General features: G+C 38.1%; 1 protein-coding gene across 5 annotated transcripts in view; it reads right to left on the reverse strand.

The window, feature by feature from the left end:
- Positions 1-13,587, reverse strand: part of Adgrb3 (adhesion G protein-coupled receptor B3) — a 697,560-nt gene that overhangs the window by 363,726 nt on the left and 320,247 nt on the right. For all 5 annotated transcript variants that reach the window (XM_013072656.3, XM_004846114.4, XM_087204896.1 and 2 more), the window contains one exon: positions 63-257. In XM_013072656.3, coding sequence (XP_012928110.1) covers positions 63-257 — 195 coding nt within the window. The remainder of the gene's footprint in view (positions 1-62; positions 258-13,587) is intronic.

The raw sequence follows: 13,587 nt of genomic DNA on the forward strand, positions 1-13,587 counted from the left end.
ACTAGCACGGCTTGCATGGCTCCTCACCAGCACGGGGTCTGGCTCCGGGGACAAAAACTTACCTGGACGCCATCGGATGCAGGGATGTAACTTGCCCTTTTAAACGTGTCTGTCACATTTCTGAGGATTTCCACAGACATCAGAAGATCGCCTGCATAGAAATTTTTCCTCTGAGTTAAATCCAGCAGCGTCTTGGTTACCTGGGACATTCCATCCCCCGCCAACATTCGCTGCCCCTTAGCAAGGTGCTCTTTAATCTGGAATAGTCAAAAGAACAGAACAAACATCAGAATCTTCATTACTATTTCTCTATGTGTCTTCGTCAAATAACTGTATTTAAAATATCCCAGTCAGGTTTAAAATAGATTGCCATAACTGGAAGGATTCTAAAACCATGAATTGAATGTATCCTACCTTCTGGTGGATAAACACCCAACACACAAAACGAATGTATAATTTGTCAGACCTTAGGACTTGCCATTTCTAGTTGGAACACACAATTCAGTGCATTGAGGAAAAGTGCATTTAAATTTAGATTTTTAATTGGGTGAAAATTAAAAAGTACTTTTGCATGAGGTGAACATAGGAGACTGTTTGAAGAAGTGGAGTCAGAGACAGGAGGTTCCTAATGAAATTAGCTTAAAAACATGAAATAATTAAGAACACATCAAAAAAATTGAGATAGAAAGGTTAAAGTGTAACAGCTGTGATCATCAATTGTTCATTAAGAAAAGCTAAAGAATCCTTTAAAGCACAGCAATTTATCTGCATTAATAAAAACGTAAGAATCTTCTAAAAGTCCCATTTTAAAAAGTGTTACCCTGGCACTTCATGTATTTTTAAAATTTATCTTAACTATTATATTTCAGTAAAATGAACATTTTAGAGACATACTTTTTTCCATTTGTTTTGCTAAAAAACATAACATATGTAGACAGTTCATTTTTTCCTAGTTTCTCCCTCCATTTCTACCTTCCTCAGTTTTAGATATGAAGCACAGGCAGGCAATGCCCATATGGCTTGCTTGGCTTTGGGGGTCTGGTCCTTACCTGTTTCTTTGGTCTCAATGTCAATTGCCTTGGAGTGACATTGACTTAGTCATCACAGAGGCACCTCACTCTCCCATGAGAAGGACACTGGCCTTCAGAGTGAAAGGCAGGTGGACGGACACCCACTGTGCTGAAGCCACATGCCGAAATGACACGGACCCCAGCCTGGCCTCTGGCTCTGCTTCTTAAGTAATAAATATTAGCAATTTTCCTCAGGTCATGTGTTCCACGACCTCATGTTTTTACACTGGTCACCGTCTTCCCTTCCAGCATCTGTAGGTTAAAGCTGCTCAGATTTAGTCCTTGTTCTTCTAAAGGTCTAACCAAAGTGAGTAAATGCCTTCATAGATCTCTCTTAGCTCATACGTCTCTCACTTCTAGCACAGTGAATAATCCTTCCATTATGCATCCTTCTTTCCCATTAGTCTTTCTGCCCCTTGAGGACCCATTTCCTCCCTTATTCACGGCCTTATCACGCACCACGGCAGAGTGCCATCAGAGGGAACTCACCTTCACCCTGAACTATACCTCTGTGGTGTAACACAGGGAATGAGCTTTAGAGCTCGGATGCCTATGTTAGTATTTCAGCTTTACAGACTGTAATTTATATAACTGACCCACTGTAGACTCAGTTAATGTTGTCCCCTCTAAGATTCAAAAATACACCTATGGGGTAAAATAATTTAAAAATTATGTTCTTACTTCAAATGAAGCTGCATAAGCTTCAGATAACTAACAGAAGTATGATATACAGGAAGACTTTTTGTCTCACCATTGACTGAAGACATCTAACACCTTTCTCTCTTTCACTGGACTCTGGTCACCCTGGTCCTTTTGCTTTTCCTCAATGACAAAAAGTACATGCCTGTCTGAGGGGCTTTACATTTGCTTTGCCTTTTGCCTGGAATGGTGTTCCCTTAGAGTCCCCTGCCTTTTGTCACTTGCTCTGACCCCCTATCCAAAGTGCCATCTTTGTTATGCTCGATCAACTACCTCACCCCACTTCTTTGTGCTTACTTTACCTGGTACATTGGGCCCACTTATTTCCCTGTTTATTCCAAGCATTGAGAGGACTTAAGTATACGGAATTAATGAATTACATGAATGAAAGCACCAGTCAACTCCCTTCTGTGCTCACGTTATTAGGTCACACGTTAAGTTAGGTGCACTTGAAAGCATCCTCTCTCACCCCTGGCCACAGCCTGTAACCAACACTGGTGTCCACAGTATGCAGTGAACTATCCACCCCATTTAAAGAGATAAGGCAGCTTCTGGCTGAAATGTGCATGGCTCAGTGGGTGGATTGGGAAGAGAACATTCTAAAGAGAAATGAAGTTAATAGGATCGAGCCTAAGAAATGTCATAAATCCAGCCCTCAGTTTTGCATTTGTTGCTGTGATTCTCAAAGCAGCAGAGAACTTACACTGTACCCCATCAGGAATAGACTGCAGAAATCGCTGCCATGGTAAATAACGTCCAACGGTATCAAGCGAGCCTGTATCTATTATTCCGGAAGTAGATCCCGGTGCCTGTGAGGGGCTGACCTAGGCAGATCTTCTCTAAGCTTCCCCCAAACTAAACGCATCGCAACGCTGACTTGAATTTTGAGGAAGAAAACATTTGGACATGTTTTCTGTTTGCAATAAAAACAGTTACAGAAGGCCCTGGATGGGTCGACTAATCGGAGAGATAGGATCGTCAGGGTTTCTCTTTCGGGGCATCAACAGATCCGCCTGAGTCAGTAATAACTTAAGGCCAATGTCATCTGACAGCTGCTTAGCAGACTTGGGGGGAATGAGTCGTTCTCAGTTCAGCTCTCCCCATCGGGCTAATTAGCATCCTGCTGGCACTGCTAGTGAAAGGCACCCAGGATGGAGACCTATAATATTTTTACACTAGTACAGAGTACTCATGGAATTTATTCAGGGTGTAAAGAATGTCTGGATAAGATTCATTTCTGTCAGGAATATAGTTAGTTGAAAGATAGTTTCCAGTGTCTTCATCTTCCTTCCAAAGTACAAGCATATTCTCCTTACCCCATGCCTACCTTTCTACTACCTTTTTCTAAAATGGTAAATTCAAGTGTATTTGTTGGAGTATTCCTTTTCTTTTCTGGATTATGAAGAAGTTGAGTTTGAATGGATTTGGTCATCTTCCCTTTTCTTGATTTCAACCAGTCCATTACTTGGTCTCTTCTTTTGTCTCCATAATTTCACTCTGTGGTTATTCATTTGATTATTTTTAATCCCATCCAATCCCTTTTCTATTTATTTCTCTTTAGAACGTGCCTGATACTATATGTACTATTTAAACACCAATTTATCTTACTGCTACTTCCTTTAATCTACTGTCCTCTCACTTGTTCTCTTCAAAATCAAAATCGTAATTATTAAATCTAGTTTGAAACATATACTTTTTAAAGTTACAAATCAAACTTTCCAATTAGCTACTTACGCATTCCTGCTAGAAATGTTCCTATTATACATTAAGTTTAAGGAGCAGCTAGAGTTATAAAACTTCAACTTCAATTGTGATTCTATGACTTACTACAGAGGAGCATTGGTCATATTCTTTACCTCTTTCCTAAGAGCATTGATTTGTCAGTAAGAAGGAGAAGCTCTCACAGAGTTGTTAAGATTAATACAAAGATAGGAGTTAGAAATGCACATTTGGTGACTGTTTCCTCTTTATTGCCTTTGTTCAGTATCCACTTCCCCTGAATACAAGTGATTTAGTATTTCTCATGTCATCCTTTTCCCTGTGGACGTGGACTGGATCTTGCACCAAGTATTCAGTACATGATTTCCGGACTGTTAAGCATTTCTTCAACTTGCTATTCACTTATTTACTCTATTCATTAATTTCAGGGGTAGTATTTTCCACTTATAAAAGTCCTAGTTAATCTTTTACGTATTCTTCCATTACTTAACTGTACTTTCTATTCTTCCTTTTATTTCTTAATTATTTTTGATAAATACATTTTTTACAATTTCTATAATCTTTTCCCTTTGCATTGCTAATTCTTCAAATTTATGCATGTGCTGCATCTCCTTCATGGTATTTTGTCTAGTGATATTTGTCATAAACGCATGCAATGTAACATACTCATCCTTTGGGAGCCATGAATCCTTGGTTTATGATATAGCTGTTAGAAGGGTTTGAGGTGCCCTTCTCTGGGAGTTGAGCACTGGGCAGTTCAAAGGTCCTGTTTCAATTTATGCTGATGTTCATGTTAATTCCATCAACTCATGGTTCAGATGAGAACTTTCAGTTTCTGAAAAGTGACTTCTTTCCTCTTTTCCCTTGAAATCCATATATAAATCATAACTTTCTGACACGTATTCTAGGCCTGAGAGTGCGTAGTGCTTCTCTGATCCATGAAACCAGAGCAGCAACACGAGCAAGCTCATTGCAGATGACTAATTACGGGCTTGCTGTGTGTGCAGGATGGGACCTGTCAGTGTCCCCAAGAGGCTTTGGATCTCACCCTGTAGCCCTAGGGCTGATTGGTGATCTGAAACTCTCACAGCTTTTCTTGTGAGCTCTGGCTTTGGTTTTTTTTTTCCCTTTAATTTGTGGTACCTAAGGATTTCTCTTTCTTTTGAGCTCAGCTATAATTCAGTATTTGAAAACACATTTGCTGTATTCATGCACAATCAGTGTGATCTATGAAGGTCAGCGTGGTCTGCCCCATTGTTCCACTGTTGCTACAGATATCCTAAGGCCAACCAGTCCAACCTGTGCGCCTCTTCCCAGAGAAACCCCATGGGCCTTGTTTTTACTCCCTGACTTATTCGCTCCTACAACTTTGAATGCTGTGCACAAGTCCTCTTGTTAAATTGCTATCTTTCCTTTCTTCTTCATGAATTCTGCTCAGATAACTGCAATCATGATATGATCTTTACTTCCAAACCTCATAGAAATAATCTAGTGTGTCTTCTATTATTTTAGTGCACTACTTGTATTCTTATCTTATCTATTCCACCAGTACCATAAACTCCTCAAGGACTCATAGTTAGACATTTATCTTTGGTTCCCCTACAATCTCTAACACATTATCTTCCTCATAAAGATGCATGTTCAAAGTGCTTGCTAAATTGAACTGAAACCAAAGAAAGTTTTCCTTTTGCTTTCTGCAATGATCATGACACTCAACAAGGTAAAAGCAGCAATTCATGACTATTCAAAACAAAAATATATAATGAGAGAACTTTTCTATGACACAATTGGCTTTTAGAGGACATACAATTAATATAAATAGGCAAATTATTCTGGAAATTGTTGTATAATTTCTACCTTTAGAAAATCATGACAACAAAAGGCTGCATCATTTACTCAGTACTTAGTATAAAGAGATAACGTATTTCACATTCAGCGTTTTACAAGGGTTTTGAAATAATCCAGACAGGTGTCATAATTCTCTGTATTTATAGATGAACGGGCAGAGACTGAATGAGTTTTGATGCATTCGCCAGAACTGGATAGCTTTGCAATAGTGGTTGAACCAAGATTTGAGCCAAGGCAGTCTGATTCCTGAAGCAGTCCATCTGCTTAATTCCTACATGCTTAATTCGGGTTTTATAGAATGCTTGTGTTAGAAATTATCAACATACTTAAATATTTAAAGTCATTCTCAATCATATTTGTTTTAAGGAGTCAATTTTTTTTCACATGAAGAAAGAATTAAAAACTTAAATACCGGAAGCAACTTATCAGATTGTTAAGGTACTGTCAACTATTTGAGTAATAGTTGCTGCTTTAGAATATAATGTGTAAAGATGCCAAAAGCCATTCATCAATATATATAAAGGAATTGAATGTAGTTTTATTCAAGCAGTGGGAGAAAGTCCCTAATGCTGCATCAAGAATTTGAATTCTCTTGGGTGAAATTTTTAAATTTTTTCTTCATTTAGTCACTGAAGAATATTGGGTAGGTTTTTATGGTTTTAATATTTGTTTTTAAAATTACAATATTAGTGATTATACCTACTGACCCTGCAATACTCTGAGCATTTTTGCTCCAAAGACAAGTCTTAAAAGTTTCTGTGTTGTTCACATTTAATACTGTTGACAAGATCAACAGTGGAGAGGAAAAAAGGAAATCAAAAAATGGTTTTTTTTTATAGTTCCAGATTAAGCCTCCTTGCTCTTTTTATAGAAAGAAGTGGTAAGGGTCATGGTTGAAAGAGTAGGTGTGTTTCTGAAATAACCTTATTCTTTTCATTTTATGCCTCCCACTGCCAGCCACAGCTGCTTCTATTGTGTGAATACTAAAAAAAGGTTTATCATAGTTGTTCTGAGCAAATGGCACACTTTAAACATCATATATTTATACATCATTTTCAGCAGCAACTCCTACAGTCCATCTGTAAGGTATATTAAAGGTTCTCACAGTTCTGAGTGGCTTCAATTAACAGATAATTATACACGAAACTTCTTTTCATAAAGCAATGATCTAAATACATATTTTTAATTTAGTTCATAATTCTGTCATCTTCTAAGACCAAAGTCATCACCTGATGATTGTACTAAATTATTTATATATCTATGTGGGGTATTTGGGAAAGACAGAGATTATCTCGTATGGAAAATATAATGTACTTTTAGTTTGAGCACATGAATATTTCTTAATTTTCCCTATATTGCATAAAAAGAGCTTGTGTTCATCTTAGAGTCTTCCTAGGGCTTGGAGTTAAATTAGAAAAGACAGTTCTTTTCTACAGGCACATGATTGGGTAGATTTAGCTCAGAATTGTCCTGTATAAGTCATTTGTGTGTCAGATACAACCTGGACTTAGAGTTTGAAGAGCATCTGACCAAAAAAGCATTGGATGCCCCACTCTCTTATTCCAGGAACCACTGAAGTGAGGAAAAAATCATGGCCTGAATTAACATTTTGCAAATTTTTGTTATGAAAATAAATTATGTCATGAAAAATCCTGAGTCAGAAAAACACTGTGTATATATCCATGTAAAACCTGGAGACTTCCGAACTAAGAATGAGAGTATATTTACCTACATAGTAGAAACTTGCAATAGCTTTAACTTAGTAGTTTTTGGCTAAACTTTGGCAAAAGTACAATCTAAACCAAAAGATATATGTAAGTAAGATTTTTTTTCCTTAACTCCAAGCAAACTTAGATGTTCTCACAAATATTTTGAGCCAGGAGATAGAAATTCCATGATTTGAAACAAGTGTAACAGTCATAGACTGGAGCTCAAACTTTCAGAAATCTCCTCAATGGGAAGCAGAGTGTGAATATCGAGTGTTTCTCGAGCCTTTCTTCATTCAATTTTCATTACTTGAGTTTCCTAGTTCCAGTGGTAATGGCAGTGGACCAATCAGAATAGGACAGGTTATTTTGTGGCAACAAAAAGCTCTGAACCTCTCAGCATCTGGACAAGAAGGAGTCATTTTTCGCATTACACATGGAACCCATGATTGGGGAAGGATTGCTCCTCATCACAGGCAACATCATCAGGCAGATTTATCCCAGAACTGTCTTGCATTCAGGGCTTGAAGTGATGGAGGACAAATCCCTGCACACTGGCAATGATACCCTCAGGGCAGAGGACAGAGACCACTGCCAGACATAATCAGCTGCCCAGAACCAGCCACATGCACACACCGACATATGTATGAATCCTGAGTACAATCACCCCATGTTCCCAGAGGAGGAATATCAAATACCACTGCATATGGCAAGCCCTGTTATGGTACACAGCAAAGGAGTAATGGTCATTTTGCTTCTGTGCCACTTTGACTCCGACACACCCAGCCACCAAAATTTCAGCCCTAGATAAAATCTACCATAGTGTGACTCAAACTTTAAGTTCACATAAATCAAAGAGGGAATGTTTCAAAATAATAACTCCAGTTGAGTAGGTCTGTGATGGGGACTGGAGTTCTGCTTTTCTAACAAGCTCTTAGTTGCTGCTGATACTTGTGGTCCTCAAAATGCCTTCATTGCCTTTCACTCACGTAGCTTAGCATTGCTGAAGAAAAATCACAACGGGCCAACTGTCCTGGAAGTTTGTTATGTCCGAGCTCAGCTGTATTCAACGCAACCTGATTATCCTGTTCCCTTTCTCCAATAGACTTATGCTCAACTTCCTGGAAATTACAGTTCCATAGATCTTCAGACAGCTATCTCTTCCTAAATCCTCACTTTTACCTCAGCACATTTAATGGTGAAGAGGGAGTCCATCAAATGAAAGAGCCACAACTTCACCTGCTAAGTTCTACTTGGGGTATTCATCTTTCTTATCTTTTCCCCTCCAATTAGAACGGAGCAAATAGCTCTACTCCTGCCAATTTCACTTTTTCTTTACTTTGTTTTACATCTCAGCTCCCTTCCCCCCCCTCAAATTTTGTCTAATTTTCTTGTTTCATTTCTAAAGTTTTACTATTTCTCATTCTATTGTATCATTTCTTTTAACATGCAAGACTATTGCAATATTTCCCACTTACAGCAAAAAAAAAAAAAGCAAGATAGAAATCTCTTGGGAACTTACATCTGTTTTAATCACCGTTTTATTCTTCTGCTCCTAGTCATCAAATTCTAGAAAAGGATGCATACACAAGCTTTCATCACCTCTGCTTCTACACTTCTTTATGTTGAGGACTTACAAAATTCTTTCCTGCCAGAAGTTGAAATCTGAGCTTCTGACTCCTATATCTAATCAACACTTAACAAAAACCTTTGTCAGTCTCTAATCCTACCTGTCTCAAATTATTCCTGATTGTCCTGCCTTTCTCCCTTTAGAAAAAGACATCACAGTCCTCCAAAAGTACCATTATTTCTCGCTGGATTATTGCAGTCAGCTTCACGGCATACAGTCAGGCCACCACAGGGCACAGCCACAAACTCTCTTCAAGGTGACTGAATCCCTTTGCTTACTCTTCTGCCAGAGGCTGCCCACTGCGCTTAGAACACAATTCTAATTCCTATCAAAGGCTTAAGGCACAGCATAACTTTTCCCCTCCCCAGCTCTCTGGATTCATCTTCTCTTCTTGCTTGCTACCTTCACTCTTTCAGAGACCGCAAGGTCTTTCTAAGTGTTGTTCTGCCCACATGGGATGTAACATAGTCTCTTTCTCCAGCTGCCTGGCCCCCTCCACTGTCCACAGGTCTAGGGTTATCAAGTTTCAGAACACACTTTTAGATGTCATTGCCTCACTGATACTTTCTTTAAATCTAAAATCTCACCAAACACTGTTTCCTATTTTAGTACCTTATTAACTTCCTCCAGCATATTATAGTTTATCATTATTTTATCTCTTATCCTATCTGTTTTATTGGTTATTAGTTGAGTATTACATCTAAGTTGTATTCCAGGTCTGTTCCCTGAGCTTCTTACAGACTTATTGTTCAGTGAATATGTGCAGAATGACCCAATAGGCAGAGAATAAGGTGGACGTTAAGGACTGAATAACACAGTATATTTTCCTTTATGGTATCTTTCCTTTAGTATTAACCTAGACATAATTCTCTGCACGATTATATTACAGTATATTAAAGCATCCCATGCCGAAGCTTCAATTCAGTGAATTTCAAACACCTAAAACTGACCATAATATTTCTTGTACAAGTCACAATAATTCCATACTCTGAAGTAAGCTTAAAACTCTTAGGCTTTTATGGATATAATTGGCAATATATCATGAGGTTTAAAAAAAAGGAAAACAGTACAACTACTAGAGTCACTTCATTTATGTGTATATATAAAATAATTCCTTAAAATTCTCCAGGAAACACAATCACAAGTGCCTCAAGATTTTTCTTTTTTTATAATATAATTGAAATTTCCTGGTTTGGGAGAATATCTCATTCATATGAAAAACCAATGCTTTTGCCTCCATATTAGAAAAACCATACAAATTACACAAACCACATTTTTAAGAGTTTCAAGGGGATATTGAAGCAGTGAGGATGAGATAAACTAAATATCTAGAAAGCAGAGTAAGCCAAACATTTCAGTCAAGTTTAATTTTTTTTCCCACTCCTTGGAAGGTTAAAGTTTCCCAAAACCGAGTGCAAGTGTTGTTCAGTCAGAAGACTTCTGGGGCTGAAGGAGAAACTACTGTTGGTCATTCAGGGATTTAGAGATAGATCCTGGGAATTTCCGAGGCTCCAAAATTTCTACTGAGCGTTTTACCTGTGTAGGAAGTAGAGGAGTTAGGATGAAGACTTCTAAAATGCAGAAGTATAATTTTCCCATCTCTACTACTTCTTTGGAAACAGATGCCCATGGGGAGAGGAGCCTAATTTTAAATATCAGCTGGTTGTCCCCATAAGATATTTGATAAATTTTTTGTGTGTGTGGCAGAAACCTGAATCACAGAGCTATATGTGAAGGATACAGTGGAATTTTCTCTAAAACATCCAAGATTTAAATACTTAAGCTTAGATCCCCAAACTTTAGCATGTAGTTCCAAATAAAAGTAAGAGGCTTCTGCCCATCTTAAGGGAAGTCCTGCTCTTGAAGTTGGCACCGTTTGGTTCTGTACCAACCATGTGAGTTCTCGGGAGAGGACTCCAATACACCTGTGGAGCTTGGCACCATGAAGGGCAGTCAAAGCTTTAGCTTGAGAGGGCTGTGGAAGTAAAGCTACATGCATATGGATGCCAAGTCAATGGGGCAATTAGTATTAATAACACCTCACAATTATTGAATGTATATTGTGGGCTGCTGATCTGACTTAACTGCTCTTCGGTGAACTTCCTATTGATGCATTCATAAGAACTCCTTTGTGATTATAAAGTCTAGTCCGAATTTAAAACCACTTAACTAGTCTCTCTGTGTTTTCTCTGGCACTTGCCACGTACTTTTTTTTTTTTTTTTTTGAGACAGAGTCTCTCTTGCTGCATAGTGAAGGCTGGCCTTGAACTCACTATATACCCCAGGCTGGCCTTGAATTTTCTGTGATCTTCCTGCCTCAGCCTCCCAAGAGCTGGGAATACAGGCATGAAGCACCACACCACAGTTCTAACTGTACTGAGTTACAAAATTTGTGCAACAGGTAACTGGTGTCTCTCAGACTAATTCATTCCCGGCTTAATTGGTGGATATTTGAAAATTAAAACGGTGTATTTGTTCTCCAGCTGAGACCTTGCACTAGTTTTGGTGTTCATCAGAGAAACAGTAAGATTTGCATGCTTTTTGGCTTCATACATATTTGTTGTAAAGAAAAACTATCGTGGTTATTCTTTGCTTTCTTTGAAATAAGCTCAGATAATAAAAGTATAATATCCTTTTTGGGCAATGTGCTGAATGATGTTTGTACAATGGGGTAGTGGATGAGATAATGCGCCACCTGTGTAACAATGGAGACAAATGTGCCTGAGAGATGGGGTGTGAGGAAGACTACAGTAAACTTTCTCCTGCTCTTCTTTTTGACTCAATCTCTTTGTCTGTCTCCTGTCTCTGTCTCTCTTCTAAAAATCCACCAATAAATGGAGAGGAGAAACAAAGCCCTTAAGCCAAGCTTCAAACTGGTGGACATCTCTTCCTGGAAGTCTTTTAGTGCCGTGATAAATTATCACTCCGGCATCTGCATTTGTTTGTTTCATGAAGGCTTGAAAAACAGTCTTTAGGGAACAACATTGTAAAAGAGAACATGTATACCCAACTCTCTTCTATTTTCTGTATGGTGGGGCCTCTGGGAACGTAGTACTTTTAGCACTGGTGTACTTGGTCACATCCCTTCTGCCTTAAGACCTATTTCCTTTCAAGGGCAAATATTCTGCTAGTTCCAAGCAGCCTGTTTCTCCAGTGGTGTGTATGTGTGTGTGTGGAAGAGGGGCCTGTTCTTCTCTAAGTGACCAGTGATAAATGGCTCTATTTTTTTGAGAGGTGGCGGGTCCACTTAGCCACAGCATACCATCATTTTCTTGAAGTAACTTTATAAGCAATAAGAAACTCTATTCTTATTTTGACTGTGTGCCTTTTTCTCAATAGGGTCCTAAATCATTTTTACTTTATTTGGTCTACAATTCAAAAATCTCAGAGTATCAGATAAAACATTAATATACAGAAAAATATGAAATTTCCAACATTGCTACTATGTTCAGCACTTTGTTCCTATATTCTTGATGATATTTAACTGTGTGTAGTTGTTGGTCATCTTTTTAAAAATATTTGGATCATGATGTCTTAACTTTGTTCTTCTAAGATTTGTAAACAAATTTTACAGGTATGATTCTATTGAAATTGTTCTGCAATGACCAAATAAGTTCATGTTGTGGTCTCATTAATCACTCCACATTTCTAGCTATTTTTGGGCTAGAGAAATTCTGCATAAGAAATAATACCTATTACTTTCATATGATTAAAACTCATGAATAATAGATCTGGTGTATCAACATGTAGAACTCACCAGCTGCCAGTACCCTACTACTGATTAGAAAAGTGGCAGTCATTCAGTGTACAAGAATTTATAGTACACGGGTCTTGTTTTCAAATAATTCAACCTACATATTCAGTATGCCAGACTATTGATTTTATACTGTAAATTGACTAGTAACTCCATTTCTATTTACCTCCACTGGCTTGTAACTGAGAGTTCATAGAACATAGTCAATGATTGTTGATGGAATTTCATTTCAAATTTCTCTATTGCTATATATTTACTAAATAGGCATACAATATATTGTGCCTATGTGTGCATGTACATGTTTGTAATCTACATATAAATGGCTAGAAAAATAGATCCATTTATTTTAAATGATTTGCTATAGTAGATTATAAATTATTAATTGCAATTTAATGAGGTTTATGAATACAGAAGAGTAAAATAAAATTCCTCAAGTATTTAGTATTGAAATGATAAACTCTACTAGAGGAGAAAAGGCAGACTCAAAAGTAAGACAGGATCTGTGAGTCTCCAATGTTCTGTGTTGCAAACCCTGCCTAACCTTGCTAGTCAGACATAGCCTGGGCAGCTCAGGGAAGGCAGGTACCGGAGCAGGACCATGCAGGGGAGCCAAGCTCCTGTCCATCTCCAGTGGACTTAGTGAGTGCAGAAGACGAGGCTGATGTGTGGGGTCTACACCTTCAAATGCACAGACTGATCCTGTATTTCTCTGCATGTAAAGGAAGAGATCGCCAATCTTAGGCTCGTACCAGATTTGTGAGTGTGAGCATGGACAAGTATGTGTTTATTTCCGTACATGTATGTAAACACACTTCATGTGTCAGAATCTGACAGTATCTATATCCTCTTCCTCTCCCTCCACATCTCCCTCTTCCCTTTTTTCTTCCCTGTCTACTCATCTAATTTACCTATATTTCTCCAAATGCAGTCAGGTTATAATATGTGAAGTCTAAAATTTTATTCTGAGAGGATTTTTTAAGCTCTAGTTTTCAGTACACAAAGATACTAATCATTCCTAGTTACACAGCCCTTTGTCATTTGCAAACAGTGAATGAAGATGCCTCTTCTGTTCTGTAAACAGCCAACTCATGACTGAATGAAATAATGGCTTTTCCTGAGGACCTAAGACCACAAATCCTGCGCCCACATGAGTCTAGGGTA

This window comes from Heterocephalus glaber, unplaced genomic scaffold, assembly GCF_053883595.1.
Source record: "Heterocephalus glaber isolate CG9 unplaced genomic scaffold, H.glaber_assembly_v1.0 deba00000594, whole genome shotgun sequence".
Lineage (NCBI taxonomy): Eukaryota > Metazoa > Chordata > Mammalia > Rodentia > Bathyergidae > Heterocephalus > Heterocephalus glaber.